Source organism: Patagioenas fasciata, chromosome 1 (assembly GCF_037038585.1).
Source record: "Patagioenas fasciata isolate bPatFas1 chromosome 1, bPatFas1.hap1, whole genome shotgun sequence".
NCBI classification, from domain to species: Eukaryota; Metazoa; Chordata; class Aves; order Columbiformes; family Columbidae; genus Patagioenas; species Patagioenas fasciata.
Genome location: NC_092520.1, coordinates 12,323,430 through 12,341,897, shown reverse-complemented (window position 1 = coordinate 12,341,897; position 18,468 = coordinate 12,323,430). Strand labels below are relative to the sequence as shown.

The 18,468-nt window shown below is 41.4% G+C and overlaps 1 protein-coding gene across 4 annotated transcripts in view; it reads left to right on the top strand.

Moving 5' to 3' along the window:
- SLC36A4 (solute carrier family 36 member 4) overlaps positions 1-18,468 on the top strand; it is a 110,077-nt gene that overhangs the window by 18,616 nt on the left and 72,993 nt on the right. For all 4 annotated transcript variants that reach the window (XM_065850935.2, XM_065850945.2, XM_065850952.2 and 1 more), the window contains 2 exons: positions 12,416-12,643; positions 13,864-13,962. In XM_065850935.2, coding sequence (XP_065707007.1) covers positions 12,416-12,643; positions 13,864-13,962 — 327 coding nt within the window. The remainder of the gene's footprint in view (positions 1-12,415; positions 12,644-13,863; positions 13,963-18,468) is intronic.

Here is an 18,468-nt window from a genome sequence, read left to right as displayed (position 1 = left end):
GATGGTGGTCTCAATCCCCTCATCTAAATCATCAATAAAGATGTTAAACAGGACTGGACCCAACACTGACCCCTGGGGGACACCACTAGTGACTGGCCGCCAGCTAGATGCAGCCCCATTTACCAGCACTCTCTGGGCCCGGCCCTCCAGCCAGTTCTTAAGCCAGCAGAGAGTGCACTTGTCCAAGCCATGGGCTATCAGCTTTTGAAGGAGTATATTATGGGAGACAGTGTCAAAGGCTTTGCTGAAGTCTAGATAGATCACATCTACAGCTTTCCCCTCATCCACTAGGTGGGTCACCTGATCATAAAAGGAAATCAGGTTGGTCAGACAGGACCTGCCCCTCCTAAACCCATGCTGGCTGGGTCTGATCCCTGGTCCATCCTGGAGGTGCTGTGTGATTGCATTCAGGATGATCTGCTCCATCACCCTGCCAGGCACCGAGGTCAGGCTGACAGGCCTGTAGTTGCCAGGGTCAGCTTTGCAGCCCTTTTTGTGGATTGGGGTAACATTTGCCAGTTTCCAATCATTTGGGACCTCCCCAGTGAGCCAAGACTGTTGGAAGATGATGGAGAGCGGCTTGGTGAGCTCTTCTGCTAGCTCCCTCATCACCCTAGGATGGATCCCGTCTGGTCCCATAGACTTATGAGGATCCAGATGGCTCAGTAAGCCACCAACTATTTCCTCTTGGAATACAAGGGGACTATTTGGCTTCCTATTCCTGTCAACCATCTCCAGAGGCCAGTTATCCTGAGGGCCATCTGTTTGACTGGTAAATATTGAGGCAAAGTAGGTATTAAGTACCTCAGCTTTCTCCTCATCTTTGTTAACTATATTTCCCTCAAAGTCCAGTAGAGAATGGAGGTTTTCCTTGCCCCTCCTTTTGTTATTAACATATTTAAAGAAGGACTTTTTATTATCCCTAACAGAATTGGCCAAATTAACTTCAAACTGCACTTTTGTTTCCCTGATTTTTTTCCTGCACGATCTAGCTATTTTCCTAAATTCTTCATAGGTAGCCAGCCCTTTTTTCCACAGTCTGTAAACTCTCTTTTTATTTCTGATTTCCTTCAAAATCTCCCTGTTTAGCCAAGCCGGTTGTCTTCCCTGTCGGCTAGCCTTTCGGCGCACTGGTATAGCCTGATCCTGTGCCCTCAAAACCTCCCGCTTGAAGTATGTCCAAGTATGAAGTATGCCCTGAAGTATGTCCAAGCTTGAAGTATGCCCTCCTGGGCCCCCTTGTTTTTAAGCATTGTTTCCCAGGGTATGCTCTGAACTAGACTTCTGAATAGGCAAAAATCTGCCCTCCGGAAGTCCAGTGTAGAGGTTTTATTGGTGGCTCTCCTTGCATCTCTAACTATTGAAAATTCTATTATTTCGTGGTCGCTATGCCCCAGGCGGTCGCCAACCACTACATCTCCCACCAGCCCTTCTTTGTTTGTAAACAGTAGGTCTAGCAAGGCCTTACCCCGGGTAGGCTCATTTACCAGCTGATGAAGGAAATTGTCCTCTATACACTCTAGGAAATTCCTAGACTGCCTCTTCTGTGCAGTATTGAGCTCCCAGCAGATATCTGGCAGGTTAAAGTCCCCCACAAGAACAAGGGCTGTCGATTTTGAGACATCTGCCAGCTGCTTGTAGAATAATTCATCTCCTTCATCATCCTGGTCGGGTGGTCTATAACAGACACCCACAAGGACATCAGCCTTGTCGGACTTGCCCCTGATTCTGGTCCACAGGCACTCAACCTTGTCACTACTGACCTCAAGTTTAACAGAGTCAAGAGACTCTCTAACATATAAAGCCACCCCTCCACCTCTCCTGCCCTGCCTGTCTTTTCTGAAGAGCCTGTAGCCACCCATAGCAGCACTCCAGTCATACGAGTCATCCCACCACGTTTCTGTGATGGCAACTATGTCATAGCTTTCCTGCTGCACGATGGCTTCCAGCTCCTCTTGTTTGTTGCCCATACTGCGTGCATTAGTGTACATGCACTTCAAGTGGGCTGCTGATTTCACTCTTAATTCAGGCTTTTTGTCCTTAGGCTGATCTTTGGAGAGCCCAGTTTCAATCCCTTCCCCCTTCAAACCTAGTTTAAAGCCCTCTTGATCAGTGCTGCCAACTTATGGGCTATAGTCCTCTTGCTCTTCCCAGAGGGATGAAGCCCATCTGATTTCATGAGACTAGGTACCATGGAGTTTGCCCCATGGTCAAAAAAACCAAAATTTTTATGGTGGCACCAATCCTTTAGCCATCTGTTAATGAGATGGGCTTTTCTGTTTCTCTCTTTATTTGCCTCCTCATCCATTCCGGATAGCACAGGAACTGAGGCAAATATCACCTGTGCTCCTGTCCCATGAACTGACTGACCCAGTGCTTTAAAGTCTTTTTTAATTGCCCTGATACTTCTTCTGTTAATGTCCTCACTGCCAGCTTGGACTACTAACAGGGGATAATAATCTGTGGGCTGAATTAGCTCCGGCAGTCTTCTATTGATATCCCTCACCCTGGCCCCAGGAAGGCAGCAGACCTCCCTGTGGGATGGGTCTGGGCGACATATAGGGCCCTCTGTTCCCCTCAGAAGGGAGTCGCCGACTACAACCACCCTTCTTTGTTTTTTCCTTATAGTTGCAGTTGTAATTCTTTTTGTAAATGAGGTCTGTCTAGGAGGCTCTCCAGGCAGATCTTCTTGGCTGTTCTCTGATGGACTTTCTGGGTCCAGGGCCTCGTATCTATTTGTTAAGGGCACCAAGGGTGGTGATGGTGTTCGAGAGAGTGCTCTTTTGCCTCTCCGATCAGGGACCCGTTTCCATTCCCCCTCATCAGCTAGTTCTGCTCCATCCGCCTTATGGCAGGAAGGATGGGGCTTCACCATCTCTGGTTGCACACCCTTAGGAGCCAAGAGGGTTTGACTCCACCAGTCAATTTCCACTTCACTTTCCCTAATGCTCCTTAGTCTCTCCACCTCTTCCTTGAGCTCTGCCACTAGGCACAGTAAGTCATTGACCTGCTCGCATCGTACACAGGTGCCTCCCACACCATCCTCTGGTGCCAATGCCAGGCACAGACACTCTGCACAGCCAGAAACCTGGGTGGCTGCATCCTTCTTGGAGGGTAGTGTCTGTGTAGACACCTCCTGTGTAGACACACTCTTTGTATCAGCAGCAGCAACAGCTTTCCTTTTTCTAGAAACCATTACTGCCTTTATTTAAAAACAAACAAACAAACAAAAAAGACCACCCAAACGAAATGAAACCCCCAACAAACTCACCTAAAAGAGCTGGTTGTGTCCAGCCTACCTGCACTGCCACGCCCCAGTCTGTGTCACCAGCAACAGGTGAGAGGTCTAACAGCAAGGGGGAACAGAACCTCTGCACCCCACTGCACGAGCTACCACCGTCGTTGCTGCGGCAGAGCGTGGGTAGCACCCTCCTTCCTCACAGGCTGGCTCACCTCCCAGCACCTGGTGGGCAGCGACGCGTCGCTCCCCTCCCACAGGCTTTTTCAAGGCAAAGCGGAGGGGGCGTAACCACCGTCACCGTGGTAACGCCCACGCCACGTCAGCCGCCTCCGCAACGGCTGCCGGGGGCTTCCGGCTAGCGAAATCGAAAACGAAAACGCGACCTGAAACCCCTTTCTTTACCCTCACCCACCTCTGTAGCGTCGAGATTTCGCTCGCACTCCGGTCGAGCTGGCTTCAGGCAGCTGATCCCAGGAACTGAGTGCTCGTCTCGAGTTACAGCCGCTTTTAAATCTCCCGCGTCACCGTGGTAACGCCCACGCCACGTCAGCCGCCTCCGCAACGGCTGCCGGGGGCTTCCGGCTAGCGAAATCGAAAACGAAAACGCGACCTGAAACCCCTTTCTTTACCCTCACCCACCTCTGTAGCGTCGAGATTTCGCTCGCACTCCGGTCGAGCTGGCTTCAGGCAGCTGATCCCAGGAACTGAGAAAGCTGTTGTTTCTTCCTGGCATCTTTCTGTTGCAGAAATCTATCCCGCAGAGGGCACCAAAGAACACACATTGTTGCTGCTGTAAATGGAATTATTTGAGGTAGTGGAGAGACGAGGAAGGTGAGCAGAGGGAATGAGGGGTGGAGAACTTACATAAAGGATAAACATAGTAAAAAGTCACTAATACCACTCAATACATCTGCGTTATGTTCTGTACTTTTATTATGTTTGCGTGTTAGTGTGTTTGCAAATTAAAAGTCCACCAGAACCAGTGAGAACCTCCACTGAGATATTTTCTTCTATATTCTTAATTAAAACTAGCACCAAACAAAACTTAGCAGTCTCTTCCTTCAGCTTATTTACTGTTACACAGAAAAAAAAAAGCAACAAAGCATTTTAGAGTGGTTCTGGCACATGAATTAAGTATCCATTAGCCCACATTATTTTGAGGGGACTATTTAGTTAGATGCACAGTGGTGCATTCAAGTCTATTTATTTCATCTTTGGAATTCTGCAAAATATTTGATATACCCTTCTCACTAATGGATATGCAGTATAGCTTCTGGTGCCAAATCTTTTCTGATTAGTGTTTGTGGGATTATAACTGTTGGCAGCATTATGTTAGAGTTTTCCAGATGATTTGTGCTACAGGACACTATTTGCAGTTACCTCAAATTTCAAACGAACCTTTTTTTCTTAAGGGATATTTTCCTGGGGCACTGAAGAGTCTTAGGTTGGTGGAGAGAGTCCTGGTTAACTCTGACAGGATGTAATAAGGGGTTATGGGTGAAGGTGTGGAGAAGAATGGTGAAACTGGAACAAGGACTTTGACTGCAGCAAGGCTGGAGCAGGAACACACTGGGATAGGAAAAAAAAAATCTGTGCTCAAAAGAACATGACCCTCATTTATGCCATAGATACTTTACTTTTCCTGCTTGAGCAACAGAAGACAAGTCAAGCGCCTTGGAATTAATCAGATTGCACATGGGTATGAGCTGAGTTCTCTGGAGAAGTGTCTTTTTCACATTGTTTGCTTATAAAGCTAAAAAATGAAAACATGCTCTGGCTGTGTGGGAGATGATCCGTCAGTGGGGTGCTACACCATGGAATTTTGATTTTTTTCCAGTTATTGTAAAAAAGAAAAAGCCCTCCCAAAACTTAGGAAATTGTACTTAGACTTAAACCTAGAAGTGTTAAAGATGTTGGAAAGTTGTGATAATGAAATACCAGAACAAAATGAACTGTGAAACATTTATTTGGCCTGTTCATGCCAAATTACGGGATTACAAGAGAGTCTTTATCTGTCTGATAACATGTTGGTTTTTTGCCAAATCTGGCCTTGTGTATTGTACTGGCTGTTGCTCTGAGCTGAATAAGGAAGGGATTAGGAGGAACCAATGAGTTCAAATACTACTGGTTTGATCCCACTAGATGTTGAAAAATGCAAGAACTGTATGAAGAAAGAGCAGGTTTGGGGATAAAGGCAAGGAAACAGTGGAAACAGTCTGGTCTTGGCTGAAGAGACTGAGGAAATGGAATTACTTCTTGCTTCTGAGATAGTTCTTATAACAAGTGTGTTCCTCAGTTGGACTGAATTTTCTGCAGTCACTAGCTGTGCATTAGCTGTTTTCTGAGTGCCTGACATAAGGAATCTGATGACCGAATTTGCACGAGTGTTTGATCTTCCTGGGTACAACTGAAGTGGGAGAATGCTGTGCCTGGGCTGTGTAAATGAGACGGTAGGTGAAGCACTCCTGTAAGGAAAGCTGTTTCAGACATCACACCATCGTGTAAGTTAATGCTTGAATAACTGAAGTGGCTTCTGGTTAAGCTGCCTTGTGACTGGGTACATCAATAGCTGTCATGGCCACTATGCCTAGTGACTTCAGTGGCTGCGTACTTCCTTTCTAAAACCATAGTATTTCCTCATGTGGTTTAGGGAAATGTTTGTGGAACTACCCTGGGTACAGTCATGTACTGATATTCTAATGATATTTCAGATTATGTTGCCTTGTTTAGGAAAATGACAAGATACTATGTCTGCTGTTCTTGGCCCAGCATGACTGCCATGTGCAGTGATACACTAGCAATGAGCAGCAGGAGATTGGAAGTGATTGTTGTCCAGAAGAGGAATCTGGGATTATATTAATTATAATGATTTAGAAGACTAGGTTAGAGAGATGGTGAGTCATAGTCCATCTTAACACAATCAGCAGAAAACTTGCACTGAGCTAAACAACATGTAAGAAAGAGTTCAAAAGAGAAAGATGTTCTCCTGCAGCTTTGTGTTTTTTTTACTTGTTAGAACAGCTTTAAGTGTTATCTGATTTTTTTTTAAATAATCTAGTACGACACTTTCAAAGGGATGGTGATGGTAATGTTAGCCTGCACCTGAGCAAATCAGAATAATCTCATCTTCATTAATGTTTTCCTCTGCTACTCTTTACTGTCAAATCGCCCAAAGCCAGTTGTTCCACTCTAAGAAGGAGAATACTAATCCTTACTTTTTATAATTTTTGCATTTTACTTCCGACTCAGCTTTCTTCCACCTGTCAGTCGCTCTTGCCTGTTTGTTTAGCTGTCCACAAGATTAACCTTTGCTGGATCTTGCCTGATATGCCTTTTTGGAGTCTTCTGTCATGTCTCAAAACCCACCTCTGAGGTATGGATATTTCTTTGCCTGAACTCTAAGTGGTACTTCCCTGACTGACGTTGTTATAACTGCTTTCACAGAATCACAGAATGGTTGGGGTTGGAAGGGACCTCTGGAGATCATCCAGTCCAACCCACCTGCTAAAGCAGGGTCACCAGAGCAGATCACACAGGAATGTGTCCAGGTGGGTTTGAATGTCTCCAGAGGAGACTCCACAACCTCTCTGGGCAGCCTGTTCCAGGGCTCTGGCACCTCAAAGTAAAGAAGTTTCTCCTCATGTTTAGATGGAACCTCCTGTGCTTCAGTCTGTGAAATGCTTTATTGATAGGAAGTTGATTTAAAAGTGTATATATCCACAAAAGGGAATAAATTGGCCTCATGTGCTTTTGTATTGGTATAACTGTGTCCATAATATCAGCTACATGATGCATACATGTGCATGTATGTGTACATAAAATTGACCTCCAAAATATTTTAGTAATGAAGAAACTTGTGTACAATGGACATAATGAAAACAGATTGACAGTCAACAGTCGAACTGAAACTTTCAAAAGTTTCTTTTTTGTAATAAATTGAAATATTAATTTTCATGTCATGGGCTTCACATCTTGCTGCAAGCCAGTTGAGAGTAAATTTCAGAAACCTCTCCCTCACCCAGGCAATTCTGCTGTCTTTAGCAGTGGTACAGTTCACAGTAACCTCTTCAACCCATGGCAAACCGATCTCTAAAATACTCTGCCTGGGGTAAGTGTGTGCACTTTCAGCAGTTATTAGGGGATAAGTGGAACTTAACTAACCATTTCATGTGTTTTTTCTCTGTATAAAGCTGTAATCCTCCATGGGATAGGCTTTGGGAAACAGGGCTGTTTCAAGTAGGGTTCTGATTTTCATTTTTTATTTATCTGAAGACTTATAGCAGAATAATCCTCTGGGGTTGGTCAAATCTCACTAGGGTGTAGGCTATCACAAATAAATAAGGTTTGTTCCATTTTCTGAGCAGAGTTACAAAATACCTTTATACAATGACGGTTGTGACCATACAGAACAAAGATAGGAAGAGAGTGAAGAATTACCCTGCTTTATACTGTCAAAGTCTGGCTAAAGCGGTGCCACTGTTGCGCTCTGGAGACGAAGGAATCTGGGACCCGGTGGGCTGTATCTGGGAGTGCTGGGGGAAACTTGAAGTCTTTGAAAGACGATACAGAGTTTGGGACGTCCCTATGAACCAAGGAGACGCAAATGTCGTACGTATCTTCATAAAAGGCCAAAAGAATAATTTGGCGAATTAAAAGCCATATGGCATCTCTCCAGTCCCTTTGAAAATTAAGGTTTTAGTCTTCTTGGAGCACATTTCTGAACACATACGGGAGGTAAGGTGACTGGATTTACCAAGGGCCTGACCAACTTGATTGCCTTCTATAAGAAAAAAAGTGTGAATTTGTACATAGTGAGAAAGCACTAGATGTCACCTTGACTTCAGCAATGTTTCTCATGCTGTCTCTGGCAGCATCCTGGTGTCCAAGTAAGGATTTTATGGGATGGATGGATGGATGGATGGATGGATGGATGGATGGATGGATGGGCAACTAGCCCTGACAGCAACTAACAGCATCTGGGACTGTATGAACAGAATTGCTGGTAGATTGAGGGAAGTTATCATCCTTTCTTTTGCATTTGTTAGATCGCATCTAGAATACTCTGTCAAGTTTTAGATATCCTTAACACCGGAAAGTCATCAACAAACTGGAGTGAGTTTAGGGGAGAGATGCTGAAATGATCTGGGCTGGAGCACTTGCCCTCTGCGGGCTGGGGACACTGGGCTTGTTCAGCTCAGGGAAGAACTGGCTTGAGGAGGACTTAACAGCTTCTCAGAACTGCAAAGGGGTTGTCTAGAAAATGGAGCCAGGCTCTTTACTGAGATCAAGTGGGAAGACAAGAGAAATTGGTCATAAAATAAAACACAAGTTTCTGACCTGAGGCAAAGAAAAAGTTCAAAACAGTTGGGCAACTGGAAGCAGTTGCCCAGGGGGGTTGCGCAGTCTCCATCCTTTGAAGTTTTCAAAATCCAGCTGGAGAATGGGGAGAGGAACAGTCTGGTTTGACCCCATAGCTGATGGAGCTGTGAGCAAAGGTTACAGATCTCCTGAGGTCCCATCTAACCTCAGCTATTCTATGATTCAGTGAATGCAAACCTCCATTTTTTGATGAGGTAATGGAGAAGAATGTCAAGAATACAACTTTTTGTGTAGTAGATAGAAGACTTGACAAGGTAAAGTGACTCAAATGAGAGATGGTGTGGAAGAGAGGAAGGGGCAGCAGGAAGGCTGTGAATATTGTGGAACTGACATTTATTCCAGACGTAGAATTTCAGCTTTTGGGTTAAAAACATAAAAGAATTAGATGTTTTTCATAGTTGGGACTAAGACAGCTGTGACTAAAAATCTGGTTTACTCAAAATATTGATCCGTTCTGAGCAGGTTCAGCATTTCATCTTTTTTTCTTCTTTTTCTTCCCAGCTAGAATGTCTTTAATGCTCTGACTTCTTTCTTTAAACTATATTTCAAGGAACAGGATCTGATGCAGGCTCTGTGAGTCATGGCATTTGTAAGAATCCATTTGGCCTCCGCTCCCTTCCTCTGATGGATGCAGGGGCAGGGAACAGTGTGGGGAGAAGGGGTACCATGCTCACAGTGTTGTAAAGCAGACCACAGTGGTTTCTTGTTGGAATATAACTCATATCTGAAACGTGCCAGTGGGAGGTGGGAAGCTTGAGCCAGGGAGTTGCAGTCTGATAATTTTAGTTGGCCGAGTTTTACCACTTCTGCATCAATATTAATTCATCTGATGATGACTGTGGAGAGTTTGTGTGCAGCTGTAGTATCTTCTTTCTCAGTGTTTTCCTCAATATTTCTCTGAAAGTAAAAGGCAGGTAATTATAAAGGCTATTTCGTATGACCACACTTCCCTAACACAGCATGGAGGTGTAATCTCACCTTAGGTCTGTCATCAGGGTAGCTGATCACAGTAGGTCTAAACTTGAATAGAATTATATAGAGTAGTGTGCATTCCATTTTCCAGCTCTATCAACCAGTAAACTCTGGTTGAATATCTAGTTAGAATTTGGTGGTATTAATAGAAAAAAAAAATCAAATATTTCTGATTTTAGCAAGTTTTCATTGAGGTTAGTGTGGGGAAATGGAATGCTTCTGTCTTAATGGAAGACTGAAGTGGCCGAATGCTTGAAATGATTGGAGTAGAAGCTGGTTTATCTTGTGGTATTTCAAAAATGTATTTTAGAACCTGAACTGTATCCTGCCTCTGGTTTGTGGTGCATGGTTGGTTTGATTGTTTTTAAGGAACAAATCTGTTGTTATTTTGACTAATAGCTTATCAGATATTTGTATAAACTGAAGGCATGCTGTGTTAAATATTTATTGTAACTGAGGTTTTCAATGGGACTTTCATGCTCAAATCACGTTGTAATGCTTAGAAAACCCTCTTACATGTTCTTGTGTGCAGAACAGCTCTGGCTACCCATGGACACATGCGAGCAAGTAAACACATAAGGCTGTTGTTAAAGTGAAAGGCAATTAAAGTGCTTGTTCTGTATTTCTATTATAAGTGTGATGGGAAAGCAGGAAACTTCTACAGAGAGCATTACGTCAGGTGGCATTAGGGAAGTAATTTGGATAAGTGTTTGACATGTTGCTTGGCAAAGTGGAGTTATTGTAGCTGCGTGAATTCACTGGAATTCAGTTCTAAATGTATTTAGGTCTTTGTAGGTTTCTAAAAACATTATTGGTATGAAAACTAACAGATGTTAAATGTCTTGTAAGTGACACTTAAGAGTCTTGCAAGATGCAAAGCATCAGGGTTGCTGTAATGATTGCTGTCCTCTGTTTTCCTTTAAAGTGAGCTTTCTGGAAATTGTGGTTGCAAAATTATATAGTTTATTTTCCCTTAATCACAATGAAAAAAATCTGTATAGTGCTTTTTGTTACAGGGAAAAGAATTTTAAGTTGTCTGCCTGAGTTTGTGAATTGTTTGAAACAATGGAAATAAAGTGAATTATGAAATTTACTTTTCTCCTAGACTCGTAAAGTCTGAGTTTTGGCAGACTTGCCAATTTGAATGACTTGATTTACACACACTTGGTTTTACATTATCAACTCCCACTAGCTCATGAAAGTCTATAGTGCCAGTGATCCCTTGATTGCCTACCCTATCTCCAGCCTGTCCTCTTGTCTCCATCTTCTGCCTCAAAGTAAAAAATTAATAGTCCTGAGTTACTGTGGCTTATAAAATAAAATAGATACCATGAAGTAATTGTGCTATTTGCTTAGGACTGCCATGCCTACATAAAAATTTACATTGCAATGGTAATACTTGCCCCTTTTGTTATAACAAGCTTAATGTGTTTGTATTTTTGAGGCAGGATCTATGATCTTATTATTTCACTGGCACAGATAATAACTGACATTTTAAAGAACAAACCACATAGAAAGAATGGCCCATAAATTAATCAGTCTTGGGACCTTGCCTGTGAACTACGTGATAGCGATAATAGTATTTAAGATTTGCTACACCTGTGCACTCCCTGGGATTGCAGGATTATACAGTCTTCCTCTGAGTTCAATTCTATATTAAGTTTTAAACTATGGCTCTAGTAGTTGCTTCTCTGACACTATTTCAGAGTATTGTCTTCAGTTGTTTTGTTATATATTGATTTCCTGGTTTTGTTTAAGTCTCTCTGTGCTATAAGAAACAATTTTTTCCCACTGCCTAGGTATCTTTTCATAGTCATCAAGCCAAAGGCTTTGTGCAGCATGAACAGATTAAGCACAGTCATGTGCTGGTTTGTAAGATGTCAAATGCAATGGAAGGGAAGAGGAAAGGAGACACTCTAGGGAAAAGGCATGATAAGATTTAAAACAAATTGATTTCAACTGTTATAATTTTGCAGCAAGCAGAAAAATCACCAGCTCCTGATGTTTTGTTCATGGTGTGCACTTGGCACAGAATATATTTCCACAAAACAAATTTTGGCACTTATGGCCACATTAACATTTTTCCAAATGAACCATTGAAAGTTGTGAACAGTGCCAAACTCAGTCTTCTGAATTGCACCATAAGCAACTATTGTAATGTCATATAGAAAAAACCTAATACACTTTCATATTGTTTACTACTGTTTATCTGCAGTCATTAATTTATACCAACTCAACTCTCAACTCTCTCAGAGCTCATGGTTTTTAAAGTTGATTTGACATCGATAAATAGAAGAGTGAAGAGTGAAAAATAAAATAATTTGGATTGGAAGACAAGCAGGTTCATATTCTGACATTATTTTGTATGGTGCTGCCGTGATGTGCATTGCAAAGGCATAAGGTCATGAGACACTGGACTCGGGTACAATAATGTTACTCATATAACTTACCCTCCTTAGGAAAATTCAGACTCTTAATATTTAGACCTAGATCCATCTTGATTGCATTCAATTTACCAAACCCTTCCTTTCTGAAAGGAATCTGATCTAAACTGCTCATGTGGATTTATTTCCTCTTTAGTCAGTGGTGGGATAAAGACACTTTCAGGTCCTGATTTCGTCATTTGTCTCACTGATGAAACACTTGCTCAGAGTGTCTTGTCCTCCCCTCTGTGCTGAGAGGACAGGGATCCCAAAATGCTCGACAGTCAGCAGGTAAAGCAGAGGGACAAATTTCCCTATAGAAGAACAGCAATGTGACTGTATACTCAGTGCTAGCACTGTTTAATTTGTGGGGGGTTTCATTTTGTTTTTTTTCCTATAGGTCCACGAGGGATTATTGGAAAACAAGATGGCTCCCATAAATGTCAGTACCACCAGCAGTTCTTCTGAGAAAAGGAGTACTGATTTACGAATATACATGCTGTGTTTCCTGCCATTCATGATCCTCCTGGTCTTTATTCGCGACCTGAAGAGCCTGTCCTTCCTTTCATTGCTTGCCAATCTCTCCATGGCTGTCAGCCTGGTGATCATTTACCAGTATATTGTTAGAGTGAGTATAAAAAGTTTCTTATCTTTTTCTTTTCTTTTTCAGTGTGGCAAGTTGTATTTGTTGTGTGTGGCAGTTGGACTCTGATAGATACATACTGACTGACAATTTCTGACAGGCAGGGTTATCTTGTATTTAATTGAGGCATCTTAGTTTAAGGAGCAGTCTCAGTACTTGGGACATGTACTTTTGAAAGAAAGGATAATATTGGCACACTTAAGATAACAAAGTATGTATTGTAATGACTTGAAGTCTTTGAGTGGAAGAATATATGAATTTTGATGGGCTGCACACGAAACTGGGAAGGTTTTAATCTATGGTCAATCTTTTTGTCACAATGGAAGAACAATTTCAATAACATTTATTTCTAATGTTTCTCTAGTACAGTCAGGAAAAATTTAAGATTTACCCTTTAAGAATATATATTGCAGACTTCTATCTCCTGAGAAGTTGAATAGTTTCTGCATTTTCTGAGTTGCTGCTGTTTTTCGTATTTGGAGGCATTTTGTAATGGAACAAATGAAACTGATGGCCAAAAAAAATTCACATATAGAAACCTCTACATTTTTCTTTCTCACAATTTTTGGAAAATGCGAGGTGATCGATGCTGTTGCACGCAGGGTGTAGATCAGTGGTGAGTGCCCCTGTTGTTAGAGAAAACTTTGACACGAGTGCCATGAGTGGGAAGCGGTGGATAAGGACAGACCAGAAAAGCCACTGAGAGGTGTTGGCTGGGTGAGGGGGCAGGAGAAGTTACATAGAAGAGACTGGGGGAGATAGAGAGTGATTAATTGCTCTGCAGGAGCTCAGCTTGTATTTAAAAGATTTTCTTTTACTGTCCCTTATGGTTATGAAGAATATCTGTGCAGAATGAAAGCAGATTAGAAAACGCAATGCTCTGAGAAGTTTGTGGAAGATTAAGCTTGAGTCGTGAGCTTTCCTTTTTGGTTTAATTGATGCTCACTCATATAGACCAGTGTAATACTTCAAATGGGAAATTTTCTGGTGTTAGTAATATGAACATAGAATAAATATATTTGCAAGTGTCTGTGCTTGGTTGGGAAGGTGGCTACAAATTTGGGAGGAAAAGCAAGGATTGCAAATAGCAATGTATGTATGTACTGAGTTTTCTTTCCTATAGCATAAACGCATCAGTCAAAGTTGTAGGAGCATCTAACATGGTTTCCATAACAAGTAACACTGTTCACCTTTGTTTTCTTCAGGATATAGTAGATCCTCAGAAACTGCCTCCTGTGGTTGGCTGGAAGAAATACCCACTGTTTTTTGGGACTGCAGTATTTGCTTTTGAAGGAATTGGTGTGGTAAGTGCTTTCTACTGACTCTTTGAAGCACCTGAATCTGTGCTAGGCGATGGGATACTGACAGTTTTACTCCTGTTGTTATTTTGTGTTTTTTGTCGAAGCACTAATCTCCCATGTTGATATGGAAAGGATTAATTTATCTTGTCAAATAAGGCAAAGGTTGAGAAAACAATATCCCCATCAGAGGGGAGTTTGGTGAATACTGATTGCTACTTGGATATTTAGCACCTTCTCAAATTACAAGAATGTCTTTAGTTCTGAATAGATTGAGACAATAGTGTGATAATAACTAGTATAATAAATGCTATATAATAATTTAATACTCAGCTAATATGATGATACTATAATTATAATGATTCAGCAGCTCAGTTTTAGGTGATGAATGTGTAAAAAATATAAATGTATTCAGCATCCTTATTTTCCTTTGGGACCACAGAAGGCAAAGTAATTTATTAGAAATGTATTATTCTTCCTGCTTCAGACTTGTCTATAGATGTGACTTGACAGAGATGGAAATGATAAGGAAAAGGATAGACATTTCAGAATATTTTTTTTTATTTATGGTCTTCTGATAATGAACGTCAGTTCCTTGTTGTTTCCTGAAGGATGTCAATTAAATAGACTTATCACTCTGAAAATTTGGGTTTTAAAAGTGGATCTTTTTAAATCTCTTATTCACTTATTATTGTTTCTAGGGGCTTTCTGATTGCATCTCACACTAGCAAAGTTTTCAAGTTAGCACTTTTGTTCCAAATGGCATATTTTAAAAAATAGCTGAAGAGGCTTCTGGAAATGGTATATTGTAGTGTCTTTAAACTGTCAGGAAATTGCTACATACACTTTATTTTTTACTAACATAATAATGTACTTCAGCCAGTGTCACTGTATGCTTAAAACTAAAAAAACAACCAACCCACCTTCCCCCTCAAAAAAAAAACAACACAAACCAAAACAACCCCAAACCAGTATGCAATTATTGTTGACATAACACAGAAGAGTTTCCAATTCTCTTTTCTTCTCTGGAATTGTCAGCTCTGACTTAAACCAGAATAGTGTATGTTGGTGTTGTATTTTCACTGCCAGAACTGAATAGGAAAATGTTTTAACCCTTATGATGTTACCAGAGTGTTTTCACACACGGGAGATGTGGGTCCGGTGACTGTGAATCTCCATATCTCACACTGTTCTGGACTGTTTCTCAGACTGTGAACTGGCCGATGCAGAGGTGGGGCTGACATAGATCTGAGTGCGTCTGGACGTCTTTCCTTTGGTCATCTCTAAGTTCTGTTATAGGAATCTCAGAATCACAGAATGGTTGGGGTTGGAAGGGACCTCTGGAGATCATCCAGTCCAACCCATCTGCTAAAGCAGGTTCACCAGAGCAGATCACACAGGAATGTGTCCAGGTGGGTTTGAATGTCTCCAGAGAAGGAGACTCCACAACCTCTCTGGGCAGCCTGTTCCAGGGCTCTGGCATCTCAAAGAAAAGAAATTTCTCTTCATGTTTAGGTGAAAACTCCAGTTCTTCAGTCTGTGCCTGTTGCCCCTCATCCTATCATTGGGCATCACTGAAAGGAGCCTGGTCCCGTCCTCTTGACCCCCACTCTTGAGATATTTGTAGACGCTGATGAGAGCCCCTCTCAGCTTCTCTTCTCCAGGCTGAACAGACCCAGCTCTCTCAGTCTCTCCTCATAAGAAAGATGCTCCAGACGCCTCATCATCTTCACAGCCCGCCGCTGGACTCCCTCCAGTAATTCCTTATCCTTCTTAAACTGGGGAGCCCAGAACGGGACACAGGTGCAGCTTCACCAGGAAATCAGTTATTTGTCTGGGATTGTTTGATGCCTACAGGTCTGGGACAGAAAACCCATTCTTGGTGAATCAGGCAAATGGGACTGTACTAAGCTTAAATTGTATAGTCTGGGACAGACTGCACATACTGCCTGTGGGTAAATTCTTGATACACGTCCCAGGTGTGTCTGCTCTGCTGTACCTGAGCAAATCGCATGTGTGTATTTGTAGCCAGGAAATCCTAAATGGGAGTCCTCTGACATTTGGTAGAGGTAGTTTATTGAGTTATAGGCAGGGAATTGATTTATGGTAATTATTTTCTGGCACATTAGATCCCACATTAGACAGCTCCTTAAATTTACGTCAGCAGTAGTAACATAGTAGAAGGACTGTCCAGAGCATGGTGCTTGATTGAATCCCTGGTTGTTACTAATGACATCTTTAAGAACTCCAAACTTTTTTCCTTCTTTAATTTATGAGCATATAATGTAGGGTTCATTTGAAGTGTGCCTTCAAAACATAGAAATATTGCTTGATATTATTAGATATTAGCATTATACAGTTATTGCATTTATTTCTGTGAAGGCTGTCTAAATTTCTTACTTGATCGTAATTTACTTATTCTTTGAAGCAAATGAAGAGCGCATTTTAGTTATGCATGTGTTTGAATTGTTGTGGTAAGGAAAAAACCCTCACCATTTAATTAGATCAGCTCCTTAGTCTTCTCTCTCTGACTCAAAATGGATTTAGTTGATCTTGATCTTGTTGTGAGAGTCTTGATTTTAGATTTTGTTCTGAATGTCTTGCAGATAACACTTAATACTGCGAAGCTATCTGAACATTGCATTATAAACAGAAACCTTAAGGTCTTAATTTTGTCAGAAAAGTTGATGATGGTTGATTCATTTTATACAATAAGTTGGCTTTAAACAGGTCTCATTTTTGCTTTTTCTTTATTCCAAACATACATTATCCTAATTCTCATCTGAAAGCTGCCAGATTACTGAATGTTACAAACAGGGACAGCAAATGAAATTCTGAGTTTTTTTGGCTGGTGAAGTCATCTTAAGCAGAACCTGTCAAGAGAGGAAAAATACCCTCAAGTGTGTTTTTTCTGCCACCGTTGTTCTATGTAAAATGGTCTTTCCTGCCAGGAACATTTAATGATGAACAATTCGAGCAGAGGAGTAAATGATCTATAAAGCACAGTATAAAACAGTACACTTTACACATAGCAGTCAGGAGGATTTATTTTCAAAGATACTTAATTGATTTTGGTTTTATTAATAGGGGAGTGACTAATGTAGAGAGAAAGTAATTGGTAGGTCCTAATGCCATGCTCGTTATGGGAACATGTTTGTCTGGTGTCTTTGAACCAAATAATAGGCTGCAGGGAAAATACTTTATCACTGGTTTTTTTTTTCATGCCATTCTTCCAAAAAGCTTTATATATATATATATATATATTTTTTTTTCTTTTAGTTTAGCACTTAAAATATGACTGTAGTTTTTAAGTAACTCTATTAAAATTAGTGAGACTAATTAAACAGAGGAGTCTAAAGTCCTGTTGACTATGGGATATGTGATTCAGGGAGATGCAGTGATTCAGCAGATTCCTGGTACGATTTTCATCTTGCTCCTGAGAGAGAATATTTCTCTTCTAGATGGTGAGCATTTGAACATGGGTTTTGGTTAAAATCCGTCGTTAGTTTAGGACTGATTAGCTGTCCATGAGAAAATCAGCAGTGTGGAAATAATTTGGAGTGTTGTTGCCTTGACTGTAGTCGATCCCTAGATGAATAGACTTTAAGAACCTCAATGTTACTGCCTTGTGTCTGTAATAACCCGAAGGAGGAAGAGTAGCCTGTTTATAGTTGAAATCTAGAATCTCAAATAAACCAAGACAGTGCCTAGAAACTAGTACTTGTGTAATACTGAGAACTAGTTAAACATTTTGTGAGCTAGTGTTATAAAACTGTTTTGATATATTTTCATTAGAAAAAAAATAATTAATATGATGAATTGATTATATGAATATGATGAATCACACTGTTCATATCTGCCTGTGAGATCAATCTGAACTCTTATTTGGTGGCAGATTTGAATGATTTTGTCATTTTGCTGAAGTCCAGGCAAGTTGTTCCTTTGTTGCTACAACTACCACAGCAGAAATAAGGTGCTGATTAGTGTTAATGCATGCTGAACTCTGAGCGTGCTTGTAACAGGATTAAAAAGTGCTGCAGTCTGTTCCTTGTGCTGCTCATCTCTTTGGTCTTTGTTTGACTTGTCTGTAAAAATGGGGTCACTGCTGATGGGTATAAGGTTCCTGTTGCAAAATGTGCCTGTCTGGGCAGCCAGGTGGTAACTGCTGTGTGCAAACAGGACTTGGCAATGGGGGTACCTGTGATCCCTGAGCATCGAGTTCGCAAACAGCACCTGAGAGCTCAGTACTGTCCATCTGGTGGTGATCACTCATCGTCTTGAGGGGCAGTTGGGCGTTTCAACATGTGTGAGTTAAGATTTTAAGACCATCAGGGTGACCTTGTGGAAAGTGTGTTGACTACTGGCATCAATACAGTTTGTGGAACAGTAGTGGCAGCAGAAATGCAGTACAACAGACCGTTTAAGATACTCAGTTTTGTTTTAAAGTGAAAATTTTGGTTCAAAAGGCAATACTATGTTGATTAGGAGATAGAGAAAATGTTTATTCAGGCC